This window comes from Toxotes jaculatrix, chromosome 9 (assembly GCF_017976425.1).
Source record: "Toxotes jaculatrix isolate fToxJac2 chromosome 9, fToxJac2.pri, whole genome shotgun sequence".
Taxonomy (NCBI): Eukaryota; Metazoa; Chordata; class Actinopteri; family Toxotidae; genus Toxotes; species Toxotes jaculatrix.
Window position 1 is genome coordinate 16,471,133 of NC_054402.1, and position 20,125 is coordinate 16,491,257.

At 40.9% G+C, this 20,125-nt stretch overlaps 2 protein-coding genes across 2 annotated transcripts in view; one reads left to right on the top strand and one right to left on the bottom strand.

Annotated features, from left to right (window-relative positions):
- The window catches only part of LOC121187698 (multiple epidermal growth factor-like domains protein 6), a 53,987-nt gene that overhangs the window by 15,179 nt on the left and 18,683 nt on the right, over nucleotides 1-20,125 (top strand). The window contains exons 5-16 of the mRNA XM_041047076.1: nucleotides 3,391-3,513; nucleotides 7,454-7,576; nucleotides 8,665-8,790; nucleotides 9,289-9,411; nucleotides 10,491-10,613; nucleotides 11,065-11,202; nucleotides 11,388-11,510; nucleotides 11,974-12,096; nucleotides 12,192-12,431; nucleotides 12,534-12,662; nucleotides 15,395-15,523; nucleotides 16,056-16,184. Of these exons, the coding sequence (XP_040903010.1) occupies nucleotides 3,391-3,513; nucleotides 7,454-7,576; nucleotides 8,665-8,790; nucleotides 9,289-9,411; nucleotides 10,491-10,613; nucleotides 11,065-11,202; nucleotides 11,388-11,510; nucleotides 11,974-12,096; nucleotides 12,192-12,431; nucleotides 12,534-12,662; nucleotides 15,395-15,523; nucleotides 16,056-16,184 (1,629 nt within the window). The remainder of the gene's footprint in view (nucleotides 1-3,390; nucleotides 3,514-7,453; nucleotides 7,577-8,664; nucleotides 8,791-9,288; nucleotides 9,412-10,490; nucleotides 10,614-11,064; nucleotides 11,203-11,387; nucleotides 11,511-11,973; nucleotides 12,097-12,191; nucleotides 12,432-12,533; nucleotides 12,663-15,394; nucleotides 15,524-16,055; nucleotides 16,185-20,125) is intronic.
- On the bottom strand, nucleotides 16,273-19,251 carry LOC121187699 (EH domain-containing protein 2-like). The gene is made up of 6 exons (XM_041047077.1): nucleotides 18,990-19,251; nucleotides 18,695-18,871; nucleotides 18,339-18,436; nucleotides 17,511-17,923; nucleotides 17,241-17,405; nucleotides 16,273-17,138 (listed from the first exon to the last, which is right to left on the bottom strand). Exons 1-6 carry the CDS (start codon nucleotides 19,208-19,210, stop codon nucleotides 16,575-16,577), a joined length of 1,638 nt encoding a protein of 545 aa, XP_040903011.1. The 5' UTR covers nucleotides 19,211-19,251; the 3' UTR covers nucleotides 16,273-16,574.

Here is a 20,125-nt window from a genome sequence, read left to right on the forward strand (position 1 = left end):
TGATTGTTGTACAAACCACAGGGGTATTTTTTGGCAGTGTGAACAGTAGACTTATGTTCAGTAAATCTATTTATATTTCATTCTATCTTCATAGCACAATCCCTGATGTCTCCAAAATGATGATACATTCTGTAGTTAAATCTTTTTGTGAAGGGTTGGCACAAGCCATTGTACTAACAAGTCAGCTATTTTCACTCTCATTCTCATGTTAAAGCACTTTTAGTTCAGCACTGTGTCCATGTGATGATGGTTAGGCCAAAGACACAGAGCGTGACCGATGACTTTCAGAAAAGGCCAAGCCACAAAGTGAAAAATAACAAAATTTGGAAACCTGGATCCCAAAACTGTGTGGGTTTCTGTGTCTACTTGAGTTTTCATTTTGGTTAAAAAAAAAATTGAGGTTATCTTGAGATTTTTTTTTTGAGGTTTCAGTTAAAATTAAGGTCATATTTAGAAAGAATAATGAGTTCTGGAAGTGTTGTTTGGTCTGAAATAAATAAGCATGATGACTTGGAAGGCATTGCTAATGTGTCTCTGTTTGTTATTTTTGCTTTCTTTTTACTTGGCATTTAATGGTGATGGCAAATGACCCTGAGCTGATATGGAGAGCTCATTAGGGCTCTCAGGGGCTGTGGGATCAAAGTGAGGATGTGTTAGGGGGCAGGGCCCTGAGGTTAAGAACTCATGTCACCTTCCTATGAGTTAATGAAAAATGCAGAACAGGGTTGTTTCCTTGTGTTTCAGGGTTAGACAGAAAGTTTCTTAGACCCCCCCCCCCCCCCCCCCCCCCTAGAGAAGGAGAATGTGCTGAATGCTGAGCTACTGCGTAAGTAAAGGCTTGTAAAGGCCAACACAGAGCAATGCAGCCCAGGAGGCCAGGACAGGGCAATGAAGACCTGAAAAGCTGCAGTCAGCACTGTCACTCTACCAGTTATTTATCCTTTGCCGAGGAAAACAAAGCACATTACAAATATTTGCATGCATACAATCCTAACAAGCTAATTTTATGACAACTTAGGTAAAGACAGTCACAAAGATTTGGACCAGGAGGATGGCTAAACCAAAATCTGTAATGATCTGAGCAGTTCATCATCATCAATAAAAATTCCTGAAACAAAGTGTGTCTCCCCAGATGACCCAGATAACTCTGCCTGCCCTTAGAAACCAAGTGTGGGTGTGGCCTGAAAAAGAAATATGGCGACCCATCCTTAGTTTCTGAGGTCCTGCAGCATTCTACAGATGCCAAATTTAACAGTATAATAAATTGTACTTTGTAGTGCTACTTTTATTGTGTCTAATTCGTGCCAATCGGAGACGAAGTTTGATTTCCCTTTAATAGCTACTGTAGGAGAGACATGTTTGTCCTATGAGCTTGATTACTTGAGTTGCTGATCTGTCTTTTGGTTTAGTTCAACACATGCATCTGTATCTTCTCCTCTGCACACAGAGGATATGTAGCAAATTGACATGGTAGAAATAAATTCAACACTACTGTTCTAAACTACTGTGCTCTGCATGAGTGGAATGGATATGTAGTTGACATGCTTTATCACTGATCTGAATAGATAATTGATAAAGCATGTCACGTGGTCAGCTGGAGACAATTTACTGGTCTCCCGTGGTTTTGTGCAATTATTAGGTAGTATTTCGCACATACTCACTTTTTTTTAAACAGTGTTTATTTGTACCTGTTTATTTGCATGTACATATATGGAGACAGAGACATTATCAAACAGTTTTTGGGCAACAGGAGCTGTTTTTCATACATGTTGTCTGTTTATAATTTGGCAAAGCTGTCTGTTGCTTCATGGATGTCTTCCTCCAATCTGGTGAAGGAAGTCAGATAAAATGCAGTGCAGACATAATTGACAAGTCCCTGAATAGACCAACAGGGGAATACTGGCAATGTTCAGAGTCTACTGGTTTAGCGTGCCAAAATCTAAAACAGAAATTGTTTTCAGGTTTTTTACCAGAGGGGTCCTGGAGAGCATCTCTGCTGGCTATCTCCGTGCATTTAACTGTATGTGCTTTAGATTAACATTTGCATAAATACCTAAACACCAGGGGCTTTAGGGAATGGGACATTATACTGCTACTATTGTGCCTGCAAAGCCTAAAAAATGTTAAAAACCTTAATTAGAAGCTTGGTAATGACCTTGTTTATTAGTGAAGAGCCATAGGCTGTGGTATTTGATATGATTATAAAGGCAGACCTTGATTTGTCATGTGCTCTTAATTTACACTAACAAGCTGCCAAACAGCTTGTTACTATAAACTGTGCTTCTCTCTACTTAACCCCATCTCCTTCTGTCTTCTGTCTCTTTCTTTCCAAATTGTATCTCCAAGCTGTGCCTCTGAAATTTCCTGCCATTCAAAGATAAACAAACTATTGCTCAATGCACATCTAAGGAATCCCATTAAATCTTTTAACAGATGGGGACAAAACACTAAATAACTTCTCCTTTCTCCTCTGTTACCTCAGCCTTCCACCTTGACAGGGGGTGTCCATGCAAGTGCAGTGCATTTCTCTGTCACCATCTCCTTTTTTCAAACCCAGCATACAACACTGTATCATCTGTGAGATGAAGTTTGGCTATGTCACTGACACGTGGATTAGAACTACAGTGGCAACAGAAGAGTTCAACAAGTTTGTACAAGGTTCCAAGATAAAGTTCATAAAAAAATCTTTGGACATTAGACAGAATAATGTGTCCAAGAACATTTTGCATTTGCTCTCACATTTCACACAAGACAACAATAATTTATGTTGAAAACGATTTCTAGGAAAGTACTCATTCAGAAAGGCATTCTTAAAGGTATAAGAGATTTAAATACAGAGATCGGGGGGTACATTTTTAGCAAAACAGTCTTAACATCAGTGATTTTATTGTTCATTGTTTTTTTCCATTAAAGCTCCCAAACTTCCCAAACTGCTACAACAGCAACATTGGTTAGACCTCGCCTGCTATAAATCTTTATCTAATGATCAATCTGATGTAAATGCTCTATATAGTGGATCAACCCAAGACTTATTTGGAAATAGCTGATTAGATTCAGACACAGGCTAATGTCAGTGTTTAAGTACTGGCATATGTTTTATTAAGTAACAAGGGAGCCAAAAAAAGATCAAGTTTTTTTCTGGTCAAGATATGAATAATTCTGTATCTTATTATATACGTATGATGGTGAATTGCAACATGTGGGGGAGATATACAAGTTATAGATTCATCTGCTCCTTTTATTTGCCTGGAGTGCACTGGTCCTAAAAGACTGGCAACACACTCACTAACCGCAGTTTGGTTTTTATCTCTAGGGCTTTGATTTAACTGCAGCTCTTTGTGGACTGTGCATTATGTTAGTAAAACCGGCCATTTAATCCTTTTCTTTCAGATGTTAACGAATGTGAAGTGGATGAAGGCGGCTGTGAAGGGTACTGTTGCAACACAATTGGCAGCTACTACTGCAAGTGTCCTGAAGGCAGTAGACTGGGTCCAGATGGCAAGTCATGTCAAGGTAAGATGGACATCTGGATGTAGCTTGTGTGCACAAACACAGACAGACTGTAGCAGGCTCTCTGCCCAGCTGGGTCTTCCTGTGCTGTTTTTATGAATGGAAAAACTTTCTTTTTTTTTTCAGTTTAGAATGTGAATGAATTTACTTGGGTTTGGAGATTTCTGTTTTGCTTCCAAACCAGCTCAAAATATCCAAAGTAATGCAGACTATAACATGCCTTAAAGGTACCCTGTGGGGTTTTTGACCTCTAATAATGCTGTAGAGCACTTGCATGCAGATACATACTCCCCACAATGGTTTCACCTTGTTCCACTGATCTGCGGGTGGCGGTAATGTGGCAATGTGCCAACCAAAGCAGGGAAGAACAAGACTGCAAGCTAGTAAACATGGATGTAAACAAAGCAGGATTACATAAAAAATGGGCATTGCTGATGATTGATGAGGAAGGAATTGTATTTAACACATTTACGAAACCTCAAGGATACACATAATAGGTTCCGATGAGTAACAGCAATTGTAAACATAACTTTTGCTTGTTTACACGAAAACTCCACAGGGGCCCTTTAAATAGGCACACCAGCACTATAGAGCAAAGGTGACAGTTTTTTATTTCAGCTCTTTTTGAGGCAGGTTCGGTTAATTGACTCTCTCTCTCTCTGAGTGTTAAATCTTAAATGCTTAGTATAATCTAGGTTTAAGTCTCCACTAGAAAGAGCAGTGCAGTCCCATTAACCAACACCTGTCACACTAGGTGTTTATTGTAGCATAGAGATTTTCAGTCAGGTAATTGCCCCTAGTTTTCTACATGTTTATTATATGATGTGAAATTGGGTAGCATGAAACATTTCTATCAGAAATACTCACAAGTACACTTGTTAGTTAACTTATTAACTGGTTTATTGTGATATTTTATTTTTGCACAGATGAAATAGAAATATTTTCCTTATCCTATCCTCTTCCCTGGTCCACTCTTTAGTCACGAGTACACTGAATAAAGAGGAGTTTTCATTATTAGCAATGAGTGTATCCATAAAGACATAATGCATTTTCTAATGAAAAAAATCATATAAGATTTGCCAAGTTATTTTTTTTAGCTCAAAAATCATCAGTCAGTCTCCTGCAAACAATATAGGGAGCCACTTATCAAAAAATATTGATTCATGGTACCTTTAATTCATGAATTTTCCTTGTCTTTGTTTTACTATAAAAAGTAGAACTTAAGCTTTATGAATTTCAATATATATCCATTTAATTTTTCCCACCATAACACTGACATGCAAAATGCATTGAAATAATTCAGTGGCCTTTGTGATTTTGCAGAAATATCTGGGTCATTTGATTTAAATTCACTAGTCTAGGTTGACCTACTGAGGACCTGCTTAACTGTCTAGACCTCAGGCTGTAAAGGGCTAAACCCACCACACAGGCAAGCACAGCTTTCTAATAACCTTCTCAGACGACATGCTTTCTCAGTTTCAGTCTGTCTCATCTGACAGAAATATGCAGAGTTAGCGTTGGGCACTTAGGACCATTTGTTCCTAAGAGCTACAGGTGTGAGCACTTGCCCCCTGACTTTTAACCTTTAAGACAGGATATTGTCACTCTGTAATAATTTAAAGTCTGAGAGGTTACCGCTGGAGAAGACAAACGGAAGCAGCATCAGCAGCTGTGAAGTTCGTCTTTTACAAGGTTTTGTGTGAATTGTATGTGTGGTCGTATTTATGGGGCAGGACAACGAGTTTGGGTTTAAACTGTAGCAGGACAAAAAGGAACATGTGGAAGAGTTGTTTTTAGCATGTGTTTTATCTGTTTGGGAACTTTTAAACCAAGTAATGAAATCTAGAAACGGAGAGATGAGTGAGACCAATTACTTTACTGTACTTATGTTAAGGTAACAAATTATTAGAGAAAACGTACATACACATTTTAATTGTTGTCACACCACAGTTTCTCAGATCCTCTTTTGTTTTAAGCAAATTCAGTTCCTGTTGTGCTCCTTCTGAAGACCACCTGTTCATTTCTTTCTGCCGTCAAAGCTTAGCTCCCAAATGTTTCATCTACTTTGTCTTGTCGTAGATGTGAGCTCAGCAGCTCCGCTTAGAGCCAGACGGTGTCACACGATACCATTCAGAACTCATGCCCCTCGACCTCCGACACCACCATCACTCCCGCCCCTGTTGCCACCCACCCCCGGTGAAAAGCAGCCATTGTGTGTCTCCCACTGAAATCCTCTCACATGAGGAGACCAATAAGTATATTAACCTTAACAAACCTCCCGTTGCATTTATTGTTTTGTATGTTAGGGATTCTCTACAGAAGCAGGCAATGTAAAGTACAAAAGAGCCCAGAATGATAGGACGGCTCATGAATATGTAATTCTTCAGAGCTGTGTAGTGATTATTTGTTTCAACATTAAGAGATGTCTGTATAAACTGGGCAAACTGATATGAATTCCTTTAACCTGATCACACTACTCTATGTGCTGGGTATGAAAAGGATTCTTTTTACTGGCGAAGGGCCTCCTCTCTGACTCTCCCCCTCCCCTCCCTTTAGCTCCTATTATTGGACACAAACTAATTAAAATAGTCTTGAGATCGTTTTGAAGGGGGCTGTTCCCATGGGTCTGCCAGAGAGTTGAGAGTTCAGAAAAAGAATACACATTCACTCACACACAACTACACGAATGCATGCAAACTGTCTGAAAATGATTTCTAATATTTGCACTACTTGGGAAGTGCTTTGACCTCTGAGGACCCTAAATGATGGTAGTGTTGCATGCTCCAATAAACTGAACCACATGTTCTTGGAAAAAAAAAGACTGCAGGACTGTTTTGCCCTCCCCACACACATCTACTCTGTCATCACTGGTACTAGCTGAAAAAGGCTGCTGCGAGTCAGAGATGACAACTGGGAGGCAGTTAGGAGGATGCGTGATGTGTTGAACAGATGTGTAGCGAAGTCTTATTGTCCTTGAATGGAGTGTTCAGGTGCAGTGTTTTCTCAACTTGCCTCTGTCTCTGAGGAACATGATCTTCAATCTGACACACGTGCAGGCACATGGACCCTCTGCAGAGGACCCCTCTTCTGTGCAGGAAACAAATTGAGTGCACACATACTACTACTGCACAACAGTGTGATAAGCCATTCATCATTCACTCCATTAAACATTCACACACACAGGATCAGTGTGGTATTACAGTATGCTTCTGAAGCAAGTGGGGATTCAGTGTCTTGCTCAGACACTATCAATAGATAGAATGTATCAAAACTTTTCAGTATAAGCTCTTTGTAATTTCTCTCATCATTAAATAATAAGAGGTGATGATAGTGAAGTTTAAACGTGACAACTGAAGTGTAAACGTAATGCTCAGAAGTAGAAGTCTAAAAACCATCAGATCTGGTCAAAATTATACAATTACAACTCTTTAAATCTGCAATACTAAAAATGTGTTTTCAATTTTCTTTCATTTGGCTAACTGCAGATGGAATGTTTAATCAGACTGCCTCAAAGTTGGATGTGAGATTTTATAAAGGATGTAATAAATGACTCGTTTCTAAAATGCAGCTCAATTTAAGCTTCCATTCATTTCAGCATTATTTTCCCACAAACGTTCTCAATCTGTCATTGTTCAGCAAAGCTCCGTTTTTTTAACACAAAAGATGACTCAAGGCGAGAGGCCATTAATATGGCCTACTAATTATCCCATGTTCATGACTTGCATACTTGCAAAATTATACCTTTGACACAGTCAGAGGCCGACTTACATTCCTAACAAGTTTGATCTTTAATGGCTCCTGAGTGGCATACATGTTGTTGTGCAGTCTTGTGGTTTGTGGCAATATTCTGTTGTGTGAATGAGTGGTTTTCTTAATGAGGATTTATGTGCATGGTTGTGTGTGTGTGTGTGTATACACTGAATGTATATATCGGTTTGTTCAGATGTAAATGAGTGCGAGGAGCTCAATGGAGGATGCCAGCAAACGTGTGTGAACACACCGGGTTCTCATCGCTGTGAGTGCAGCGAAGGCTTCCGCATGCACGCTGATGGTCGGACCTGCATTGGTAAGTACTAAACACAAATATTTATTACACTTGTGGTAACCATTTGCTTTCTACTCCTCCCTGTGTGCTGCATTTTTTCCCCACATTAATATTGTTGTTCCAAGCATTCCCTCAGTGACGTAGAGGATTAACAGATAAAGTGCAGTTTGAAAATTAGGCTTCTGTCAAGCACTTGAGATTTTCTCATATACCCTGATGTATGAAAATGACTAATGGGCCTGCTCACGTGTGGAGTGAACATCTGGTCTCCGTTGGTCCTCAGGAGACTTGATTCACACCTTGTGGTTGGTTTCCAAAGTGGCCATGTCCATTGTGAGTGAACATATGGAAGAATATCCCCAAACCTGTAAATAGATGAATACAATGGAAGTGCTAAGCTTCATTGATTAATCCCAGAGTCTTGTGGGAAATTCTGACATGACCTAATGGGAGAAATATAAGGTGGTAAAGTACTTTTTCCCTTTTTAGCTCCATAAAACCTGTGGGTAATGAGAGAAATTGTTACTTTTTGAAAACCTGTGCTCCTCTGTTTCTTTTGGTCTCATTTCTCTCTCTTAATACACCACTTTGCCGGCTGTAGTTTTGTGGTAAACGATAGGGACGGAGGTAGAGGGATAGCTAATTGTGTCTGCTGAAGTCATCAGTGTTGAAAGCCAGCCTTTCTCTCAGTTTTACAACCCGTCTGTGTCATCATGTCTGTGTTTAGGGCACCCAGAAGGCACACGGCTGATATTCATATTTGGCACATCATTAAATCACAGGAGAAATGGGATGGAAAGATCATTAGAAACTAACCAGGGGTACCCATTGGACCCGGTTTGAATATCATTTTTCAGTTTCCAGCTTTTACCCAAGTGCTTTCCATAATTACACGGCTGCAGAGTTTGAGGTGTTAAAGCCATTTCAGGTTGCCAATAAATCCAATTATATGCATATGTCGTCCTTTGTGAGTTCACATTTTAAATGCTGTATAACTAGTCTAGTCCGAAAAAACTTGGAGTTTCACATTTATATATACTGTAATTGGATGTAATTGGGGTTTTAGCCTTATTTACGATGTATACTTTTGTGTCTCTTTTGCCTTTCAGCTGTGACTTCTTGCTCAGTACTGAATGGTGGATGTGAGCACAAGTGTGTGGACATGGGGAACAATCACTACAAATGTGAGTGCCGAAAGAACTACCAGCTGAAGAGAGATGGGAGACACTGTGAATGTAAGTCATTTTGTCAGCAGAGGTTCTCAACATGCATGAATATGTCAGAAATTACTGGACAGAGCTTATTTGTGTACCCTAACCCTACAGTACAGTAGGAACTTCTACTGTTGTAAATTGGACCAAATCACAGCACAAATAAGGATTTTTGGCTGCTCCTAGTGTGCAAGGTAGGAAATTGTAAAGGGGAAAGGAATTTGAGAAGCAGCTTTGGAAACAGTCACTGTACAGTAAAGAGCAGGAATTCAGATTTCTCCTCCTGGCTTATAAAATGTATTTGTTAGTTTTACTAGAGGTCTTCAGATCAGACATCATAACCAGACTCACACAGTTTAGGAAACCTGTAAGACGTTGCATGTGGCTAAGTCAAATTTAGATGTTAATCTGGTGGTAAAATTGAAAGCTGTCCTGACCCCAGCTAACCAGTGGGGTCACAGAGTCACCTGCTGAGTTGACCTGGCTTCAGTTTGTGTGTGTGTCTGTGTGTGTTTGTGTCAGTGAGGGACCCCTGTGAGGAGAGGAATGGAGGCTGCGCCCAGCTGTGTCTTTCTGAAGATGGCGGGGCTCAGTGCAGCTGCCGACCTGGTTTTACACTGGCTGCAGATGCCAAGAACTGTGAAGGTGAGGACTCACACACACACACACACACACACACACACACACACACACACACACACACACACACACACACACACACACACACACACACACACACACACACACACACACACACACACACACACACACACACACACACACTGTTTACACTATGGATACATCAAACAGGCTGCTGCTCTTTCTTGCAATGTACTACAATTTAACAGAATGACATTTATGATTTTTCCACAAGTTACGGAGACACTAAACCTCCTTCTTAATGCAAATCTGTGCTACAACACCCCTTTTGCTGGTTTGAGAGGTTGATGTTGGAAACCACTCTCACTAAAATTTCTTCTGCTCCACCTATGGAGGAGAGGTGAAGCCAATGTAACCTGAGCCCTGACAAAGCCTTCCTGCCTGAGGAAGTATTTGCTACATTGTTTTAAAAATCTTTCACACATCAGGATTTTTTTAAAAACAATCTGGCAGCAACATTTTGAAATACTCCGACAGAATGTGTGTGTGGTTCATTTACGTCTGGTGTCATTAAACCAGCTCCAAACAAAGGCACTTGCAGAGCCTGATCCCAAAGAGTCTGAGACCATTCACATTTGTTACTGTGTGTGTGTTTGTGCATAGCTAAAACTCAGATAAGGGCTCTGAGTCGGTGTACAAACTATTTGTGTCAATCTACATGTGTGTTTGCTTCAAATACGATGTGATTGTGCTACAGTAGGAACCATAATAACCCAGTTCCTTTTGGTCTGGAGAGCAAATTGCAACTTGGCCAAGAGGGTCAGATTACTTAACTCTGGGCAAAGATTTGAGGACAAGAAGACATATATCAGTTTTATGACCTTTATGAAATACTTGGACATGTCTTAATATGACCCAGATACATTTTCTTGTGTTTTGCAACTTTGTAAAACAGATAAATCTTTGATACAAATTGTTTGCTATAGCTTTCTTATACCCCTATGATTTTCTATCTATCTATCTATCTATCTATCTATCTATCTATCTATCTATCTATCTATCTATCTATCTATCTATCTATCTATCCATCCATCCATCCATCCATCCATCCATCCATCCTGTAGATATTGATGAGTGCAGTTCAGGCCATGCCAGGTGTTCCCATGGATGTGTCAACATGCTGGGCTCCTTCAGCTGTGTGTGTCATCCAGGCTTTGAACTTGGTGCAGATGGCAAACAGTGCTACCGTAAGTAAAGACAGTAGAAATTAAACTCCACAAATTCCAACTAGCACTGAACACATTTCTTTGTGCAAATGAGCAAATCCTTTCTCAATCTCTGCATTTTTATCTGATGTGCATCTGTGATACCTACAGCCCCAACACGATTTGAACATACAAATGAACAGGAAGCATGAAGAAGCTTACAGTTACAATACTCTAATTTTTAATCTGCCAAATAAAAGACATAACATTATAGCAGAGATATTACATGCAATTTAATGATGGACTTCCTTATGTGAAAAACACACACTCCGTATATCTGTGCTGGATAATTTTTTTTTTTCCTGTTATCATCTGCAGCTTGTAATTACAAAACTGGGACAAACCAAAATAGTCCTCATTTGCCAGAAATTCTCCATAATATTGTCCTTATGTTCCAGCACTGTAGTTTTGGTTTTGGTCTTCTTTCCTCCAGGCATTGAGATGGAGATCGTCAACAGCTGTGAGAAGAACAATGGAGGCTGCTCTCATCATTGTGAGCACACCACCAACGGCCCCCTCTGCTCATGCAACCACGGCTACCAGCTAGACCAAGACAGGAAGACCTGTGTTGGTAAGAATTTCTGTCTGTGGCTTCTTCTACCTCTTCTGAGTCTGGTTCTTTATCTTTGTTATTTTTTTAATTCATGTTCTTTCACATTTTTTTCCATTTTCATTCACTGGCTCTTCTGACTCTTAATTTCTTTCTTTCTGTCCATCTGTTGAAACCAACTCTGTATCACTGCGTGCCCTCCTCAGATAGTGATGAGTGTGTCAGTGGGGAGTCCTGCTGTAGTCACTTCTGTAGAAACTACCCAGGTGGCTACGAGTGCAGCTGCAGAGCCGGCCACAGACTAAACCCAGACGGCTGTGGCTGTGACGGTAAGTGTTGGATTGTTAGCAGATTACCTAGCCTGGTGCCTTTTAAATGTTTTCTATGTTGTGGCACAGCTGTGCAGGACACACATTCTCAAAGCATATTTACCAGCTGATTGCTTAAGCTTTTTCAAGCCATTCCAGAGCTGAAAACTAAAAACAGAATATTTTGCTCACTGAAGAGCAAACTTTGTATGAACTAGAGCAGCTGCCGGATGGCAGCTGCTCAACATAGCAAAAATCACAGATGTTTAATCAAATGATTACTCTGAAATGAAACAACATTCTTTGTCTTATTGGAGAAATACTACCAGGCCCACCTGAGCTTGACCTGCTCAGGTCTGCCATTAAACTTGTGCATCACCAGTAAAAACCTATTGTGTGCAACCTCTATCCCGAGACAATCACACTTGGCTGTGCTATTATTTCCCTGTCATTCTCTTATGATGTTTGTGAATTTTTCTGTTAGACATTGACGAGTGCGTAGCAGAGACCTCAGGCTGCGAACACTACTGTGTCAACTCCCTGGGAACATATGAGTGTTTTTGTCGACTGGGCTTCCGCTTGGATCAGGACCAGCACTCCTGCATCTGTGAGTAACATTTGTATTTGACTTATTCCTTGATAGCATAGTTATATCTGTTATATCACTGACCCTAACTAAATAACTGCACTGGGCGTGTTCAGCACTTTATGGCAGAGAACTAGAAGAAGAGGAGGAGGAGGAAGAAGAGGAGGAGCAGCTGGAGGTCCAAAGATTACCAGATCTGCTATTCCGCAATGCTCCTCAGCTCCTGCAGTATACGGCAGCCTTGCACTCCCCTTATGACAGTGATGATTATGATGGTGATGATGGCGGTGATGATGAAAAAGAGTTAGAGATCCAGAGAGACCGCAGGGGGGAACTTAGGCTGGAGAGCCACATAGGTACAGTAAGAGGTGCTAGTGATGAGATGAAGATGCATGTCTGGTGAGAGATCAAATAGATCATGTAAAGATAAGAACAACTTACTTCCAGTTTTTTTTTAGTGTGTCTAGATGGCTCGTTCGGGGATGACTGCAGTGTGAGCTGTGAAGACTGTGTAAATGGAGAGTGTGGTGAAAACAGAGACAGATGTCAGTGTTCACCTGGATGGACTGGGATCATCTGCAACAGGAGTAAGTAGAGTTTGTGTTCCTGTGCATAGCGTGTTACATTGCTTCATCGCAACACAAATTCTTGACGAGTGCTACAGTGAGCTTGACTCTACGTGTCCTTTCCTTCACCACTCTCCTCAAAATATTTTCTAATAGTATCCATACACTGAAGGCAGATCTTTCTCTTGGAAGTCCTGTGGCTATTTACCAGAATCAACAAGTCCTCCAGCCTGAACGACCACATAGGTTGTTTGTCCCTAACCTCTGATATGACGCATAGGAGTGTTTCTTGAATTAGGGCCTGACAGCAAGAGATATGTCACAGATAAACTCTTAAAAATCCCTACTGAAAAATGAATAACTCATCATCACTCACTCATTTTTTTGTGAGAGTGCTACAGTAAAATGTCTGTTAGGTTTAAGTGCAAAAACAGCTTGATTAGGTTTAGGGAAAGGTTATAGTTTGGGTTAAAGTAAGTACTTTGTTAAGGTTAAAGGATGTTTGTTGTCATGGTTAAAATAATAAACGTGGTTAAGGTTATGAAATGATCATGGTTGAAAGGAATATTGCTGAGTGGTTTGAAGTGGGAAGCAATCAGCGGTGTGTGTGGACCATAGTAATAAAAGGAGGCCTGGTCGTATGTTTTTGTTCTGACTTTAGGTATAATTAAAAGGCAAGCTGCCAGAAGACCTGAGGGTTCATAGGTTAAAAGCAAATCTGATAAATAGGTAGGACCAAAGCCATTAAGAGCTTTATAAAAAAAATTAAAAGGATCTTAAACTCAGTCCTGAAGCAGACAGGAAACCAAATTCAGAGACTTTAAAATCGGTGTAATCTGTGCTTTCTTTCTGGTCTTTGTCATGTTTTGCTGAGTTTTGAAGCAGCTGTAGCTGAGATATGTTCTTTTAAGGGAGCAGAGCATTGCAGTGGTCAGTTCTGCAGGTGATAAGAGCATGGTGGAGAATGGTGTCGAGTATTTTTCCCAAAATGTTCAACTTTTTCTTTGAAAGTTTAGGGGCCTGAATATTTCATTTTGTAGAGTGAAAAAAAGTGACATGCTGCTGAAACATGTGCATGGTCGGGAGACCAAAATGAATTATTTATGCCCATATTCTATACATGACAAGTAGATAATGTTAACAGTACAGTACACACACACATACCTGGTTTTTCCCCACAGGACTCATCCTCCTCTAGGTCGATTTCTGCTACCCATAGTAATGTGGTCTAGTTATAGAGAGAGATGAGATAGCTCCCAGTGTGCATCGATCCAGGGCTGTGTATCATAACCTGTCGGCTCCTCTGCGTGGGAGGCTGGGTTGTTTATGGGTTCCTGAACACAAGAGCATCGGGGGAATCAATCTGTCTGCTACTGGAGTGAGGCCAGGGCCCACAGCTAGAGCACAGCCTGAGGCCAAGGATGTCCACTACTGGGCTAGAAAGCAAGACTCCATTGTTCGCATCCAGCTCCATGATTAATGTCTGTCTTTGCTCTGAACCAGAGTTCAGGCTGGTAATCATAAGAAGAGAGCCACATGGGACAAGTCTGTTAGAGGCAATCTGTCACTTTTAGAAACACGCACCTGAGGTGGCAGTGTTCAGATACACACCCTGAAGATGATGGGTCTAGACATGGGAAGCATTTTCAGGTGGAGTAAATGTCTAGTTTTACTGTCTGAAGCAAAGATATGGGAATTGTTACAGTAGATAATAACGCAGTGGTCTATAAAGAACAAAGGCTGGTCAAAACATGGTGACAATTTTGGGCCCTCTATGGCTTTTAAAAATAAAAGAGAAAATGTTTTACCGCTTTGTCTTACCTGATTTGATTGGTGCCACTTCACTATCTGTTTTCTTGAAGTTATAGCTACAAGAAACATTATTAATACACATCATGTAGCAAAATTCAGGGGCTATCTAATCACTGATCAAATGCTTAATTCTGACCAAATTGAAAATCAAATGACCTAGTATCATTTCCAAGAAGCAACTTGTCAACTTTATATATTATTGCTGGAACAATAAAACAATTTTGCGGTGTTTAAACAGCTCTGTGTGTTTTGCATGTTGCCCAAGCATGCCTCAACATACCTTAAGAAACAGCCTGGTGCCAGTTCTGTTGTTATGAAGCAGAATAAACGCCCCATAACTCCACCAACCTTACTGATCTTTTACTTTGGTTGCATTCCCACATGTACACATCACATCTGGCACAGTTGATAGCACCACTCTTTCATACCGTTCGTATTAAAAAAGTTTGTTCTTGTTAGACTAAACTCTTTCTGCTCTTTCATTTCTGCACCATATCTCCAGTGTCTGTTTGATATTGTTGTAATGCTGGTACCTCCATAGATTACTTTAAACTGGTTTATCTTCCCATGGAGTGACATAAAACTGCTGTGAAGAAAGTGTGATGTAGAATTTAAGCAGACATTCACTTGATGGATTGTAACACTCTAGCACATCTTAAACAGCCAGATGGTTCATGTTGTTATTGCTAACAAGGCAAGAGAGATTAAGAGTGTCAGGAGGGCTCACACCATGGGGGAACACAGGATGGAAGGTGGAAGTGTTGACTGACTTCTTACCACCAGTGCATAGACCTTGAATTTCCCACAATTTGATCCAATTAGTAATACTGATATTAAAGTGTCAGTGTTTTTTTTTCATGCGCCCCGCCACCTCTCTCTCTCTCTCTCTCTCTCTCTCTCTTTCTCTCTCTTTCTCTCTCTCTCTCTCTCTCTCTCTCTAGCTTGTCCACAGGGGACCTATGGGCAGGCCTGTAACAGTCTGTGCCGCTGTCAGAACGGAGGCTCGTGTGACCCTGTGACTGGGAAGTGTTTGTGTCCCCCAGGGGTGGAGGGCCTGCTCTGCGAGGATGGTTTGTATACAGTCTTTCCTCTACAGGCACACACTTTAAGCAGACGTTCACACACACAGGTATGACTACAGCAACCAGGCCTTAGATCAGCGGTTTCCAGCATTTTTTCCAACTTGTGACCCTTTGATATGAAGCAGTATTTGCTTGTGACTCCATCATAGGCTGTGCACCGGTAATTTGTGCACAGTTCAATTGGAAATTGATTCTCTGGTGTGAAATCATTTCATTTGAATGAAAGGCCTGAAAGAATTTAACTACAGTATCTCACATGAATGAAGCAAAAATTATAGAAAGTAAAAACATAAATTTGTGTTTCAGAAGATAGTTTTGTCAATTTTGTAATTTCTTACCTGGTCAGTCATCTCATGACCAAACTTTTGAAGATGTCGACTTACAGATTGATCGTGTGTCTTATTTTTTACTTCCTTTTTTTTAAAGATTGGCTCTTGCTCTCATTAACTGGAGCTTATTTTACAGAAGCAGACATCTGACCCAAAGTATAACAGTTTTCTGGCATTATTCATGTTCACAGGTTGCCCAAGGGGTTATTTTGGGAGGCACTGTAGAAGAAAGTGTAACTGCCCCAACAATGGACACTGCCATCATCTGTATGGAGCCTGCCTGTGCTCTCCAGGATTATATGGTCGTTTTTGCCACCTGCGTGAGTACCAGCCTGACCTGACCATCATACACTCTTGACAAACAATGAAATTATACTGGCTAGTCATCTTTACAAGTTTAATGCCATTAATAAGAAACACATTAGGATTCTGTGAAAGTAGAAACAAATATATAACCTTAAGGAAAATTCCATCCAATTAAGGATTAGCATTGCTGCTGTATGTTTGTAATACAGAATGCAGAAATAAAATGTGAGATGAAAGTACGATGCAAAAATGATCAAAACTACCGGTTGTAATCTTTATGTTTTGGTTCCGTGATGATTAACATTCAAATGGATAAATATCAAACTGTTGTTACCAGATTATGTATAATTTCTACAGATAATGCAGACACATCCTCAGTCTTCCATTTCCTTTCGATGTCATGTTTACTCATCATTGCTGGCTGTACTTAGCCGTTTTGACGGTGGCACCAGGTGAGAAGGCAGCTCTCGGGGGAGCCAGTGGCCCTCCAGTTTTCCCTCAATAAGGTGGACTGCTAAAGCAAACTCCTCATTGTCCAACATGCCATCTCCATCTACATCAGACAGCCTCCAGATATGAGCAAGCACAGAGTTAGGCAGAAGTGTGCTCGTCATCCACTCTTTGACTTTGGTGCCGCTCAGTTTGCCCTCATTTGGACTGAGGTTGTAGAAAATCTCATCGTATTTGGGTTTGTATTTCTCCACTACCCACTCATCAAAATCTGCCTCGCTGCTCTCATCATCTCTGGGGAGTTCCTTGAAAGGATCTCTCCTGTAGTGCTCGGGCCTGAATGTTCCCAAAAAATCGCCATCCAACACACCAGGGAGGGACTTCTTCCTCAGTTCTTGTTGCTGTTGAAGTAAAGGCACCAGGTTTGCGATGTCGGTGGTCAGGAGTTTATCCAGTGAAGCCATTAGACTTAGTTTGAGTGTCTTGAACTTTGAGAAATCTTGACCCAGAAGTTTCTCCTGGAGATGTATGCAATTACATATAAGACTCACAGAATACATTTAGGTATATAAATACTAAAAATATGGTATTCATATAGCAATTAAAAAGTAATTTTTGACCTGCATCTTGGTGCAGTCAGGGAAGTCACCAGCTGGGACTCGATGCTGTTGCTGGATCTTGTTGAAAATTACAGGAAGCTGGTAAATCAGATTGTGCTTCTTGCTTTCTTTGCAAAAAATGGTTGGCATCTCCTGCTTAAGATAGCTGATGATGTGTGCATGAGCCTAGGAAGGAAACAAAGCTTAAATGAGACACAAGATCACCAGGGTGGTTTGTAAATATTTACCTAAAGTATGGGTTACATGCGACTTTATGAGATGATCTCTTACCCTTACTAAGCGTGCCCTCTTCACCAGGTCGTTCAGCTTGCGTACTGCAGCATTGCGTGGCAGGTTCCTTATGTCGGCCAAAAGATCCTCCTCCTCCAGCTCTATCAGCTGGTAGTGGTCACGCATCTGCCTCGGCTCTGACCAGAAGGATCCAATGTAAACCCGCAGGATCTCGGGGGTTCGAAACACTTTCCCCAGTGACCACATGAGGGCGCCATACACTCTCATGAGCTGTTGTGAGTCCACCCTGTCAGCCTTGTTGAGAACCACACGCAACTTGTCCTCATAGCCGCTCAGAGCCCCAAAGGCCCGAGTGAGCTCATCAGAGAACTCCAGTTTATGTGCATCAAACAGCAGGATGATTCGATCAACACGCTCTGCGAACCAGCGCAGCACTGCTGGGAAGTCATAGCCTGGGGATAGGGAACAAAAAACACAGGGTTTTCATTAACACTGTCTGTAATGTGGCCAGCCTCAGTGCCTCAAGATGTAGAGGAACTGGGATATAACATGTCCCAGTGGCCCTCACTGGTTTCAAGCCATTTCACACACCCGTTACACCCATAGATTAATGCGTCTGTAAAACAAAGCGAAGACTGCTCAGTTACTTTCAGCTTTTCTCCTCCCAGCTGTCACATTACTTTCATCTGCTGTGCTTCTGACTTCAAGTGTTGCTGGACTGAAGTTTTCTTATTTTATTGCATCTACTATGACTCTCCTTTTACCAGGAATTTAAATCTCCCTGACAGCAGCACTGCTGCCCAACTTTAACTGTCTAAAACTGAATATATGGAAGTAAAGACCCATTAGAAAGGTATCTTGTCTCACCTCGACTGAGTTTTCTTTTAGCAGCAGTTAAGATGCCTGGTGTGTCGATAATGCTGATACTTTCAAGGACTTGATTTGGCATCTGAACACACTGAAACCTGCAATGAAAAATGCATACAACACAATTCAGCAATATTGGCAAAGCATCACTAAATTTGTATCAGTACAAGTGTGATTATGAATGAAGAGCACAGGAAGGAACTTTCAAACATTTCTGAAGAAAACAAAGAGGGAAAAAGAGTCAAAGAAAGAAGATGAATCAAATAACTTTTGGAGAATACAACATACATAAAAATAATTTTAAAATCTACTATTCCTCTTTCATCCCTTTCTCCTTTTTTTGCATGTTTAGTCACCTGTTCAGAAAAGAATTTCCAAAAGGGTCGAGGTTGCGAAAGGGCTTTTTTGGATCCACTGTGAGGGCATTCCCAGGGATGATTCCCTCCTGCTCTCCATACATGAGGGCACTGAAGCAGTCAGTGGTTGGCTCTGGCCCAACTCGGCTACCAGGAAAATCTTGTTCTATGAGATACCTGAAGACCAGGATGCAAACCACAGCTGTCATCGTCTTTTCCTCCTACGCAGTGTTTAATTCATGCACACACAAGAAATCCACAATTTCTTTAAATGCATGGGAGACCAGAGTCTTACCTGATAAAAGTTGTCTTTCCTGTTGAGTACTGACCCATCACTAGCACCATTGGCTTGTTGTCAAAGTCTGCATCCTCATAGCTCGGAGAGTGAAAGTGATGGAAGGAGTAGTATTTCTCTATCGGCAGCAGCCTCTTATAATAAAGATTCTTCAGCTCCTCTGTCACCATATTCACATCCCCCAGTGTTTTAGGGTTGCTCCTAAGCCTCCGGATGGACATGGCAATGAATTTTTGCTCTCGGCGTCTCAGTGTGGAAGCTGCTCACCCTTCTAAGACCAAACTGAAGGATGGAAGAATGTGCACGAGGAATATTATCAGATTCTCACAGCTGTCTGCTCCATCCTGCAGCGGGACATTGACAGGGTGGAGAGGGTGTAACCAGAGCCTGCAGCTGCACCTAACATAAAGCCAATGTCGAGAGGGACAGGGTGGAGTGGAGTTCAGTTTTTGTTGCTGAACAGGGACAGTCTTGGCAAAATTCATGCATATTGATTGTTCTAAACACTGTGTGGAGACATGGCAGTGTTTAAATTTTAAGTCTTACATAACACTCTGTATCTGTTTGTCCAGTGCTTATGTGATATCGTTAGCAAGAAACTACCAACAACAGTGGCCACAAAATCACCACCGTCATCATTTTTACAACTCAAACCTTGGAGGAAAGCACTTGCACAAGTAGTCAGCCTGGTCTCAAATAAGATTTGTAGTTATACTTCAGTAAGGATGAATGATGCAGCATAACTATGCATGAAGTCCAATAAATCAAGAGAAACAAGAGGGAGTGGTCACATGACTTGAACCAACAGAAGTCTGATGTTGTGATAACATGGTGGTTGGGTGTGTTTACTAAAAGGTAATCTGATAGTGGAGAAGGTTTCACTGCAGAATTTTTCATCCTCAATTAACAATTCCCACCTTCACTTTAAAAATATAATTTCTTTTCTGAATTTTAAAAAGCTTTTATGAAGTTCTTTTAGTGCAGTTATACTGCACCTTGCCCTTCACAGCTATATTCTATAATATAGTGTTATAAGTGTCAATCATATATAAATGTTGTTTTGATTCAGTATCATACAAAAATAAGAACATGTTGAAACCAGTCATCCTTATACGTCAAACTAACTCTTGCTTTTT

Bases quoted from the DNA above. Each gene is read 5' to 3' on its own strand.
- LOC121187699 (XM_041047077.1), bottom strand. From the start codon at position 19,210: ATGTCCATCCGGAGGCTTAGGAGCAACCCTAAAACACTGGGGGATGTG. The intron at 17,924-18,338 runs GTGAGACAAGAT...CCCTATCCCCAG, and splicing joins TAAAAGAAAACTCAGTCGAG to GCTATGACTTCCCAGCAGTG. The intron at 17,406-17,510 runs GTAAGAGATCAT...TTTCCTTCCTAG, and splicing joins AGAGGGCACGCTTAGTAAGG to GCTCATGCACACATCATCAG.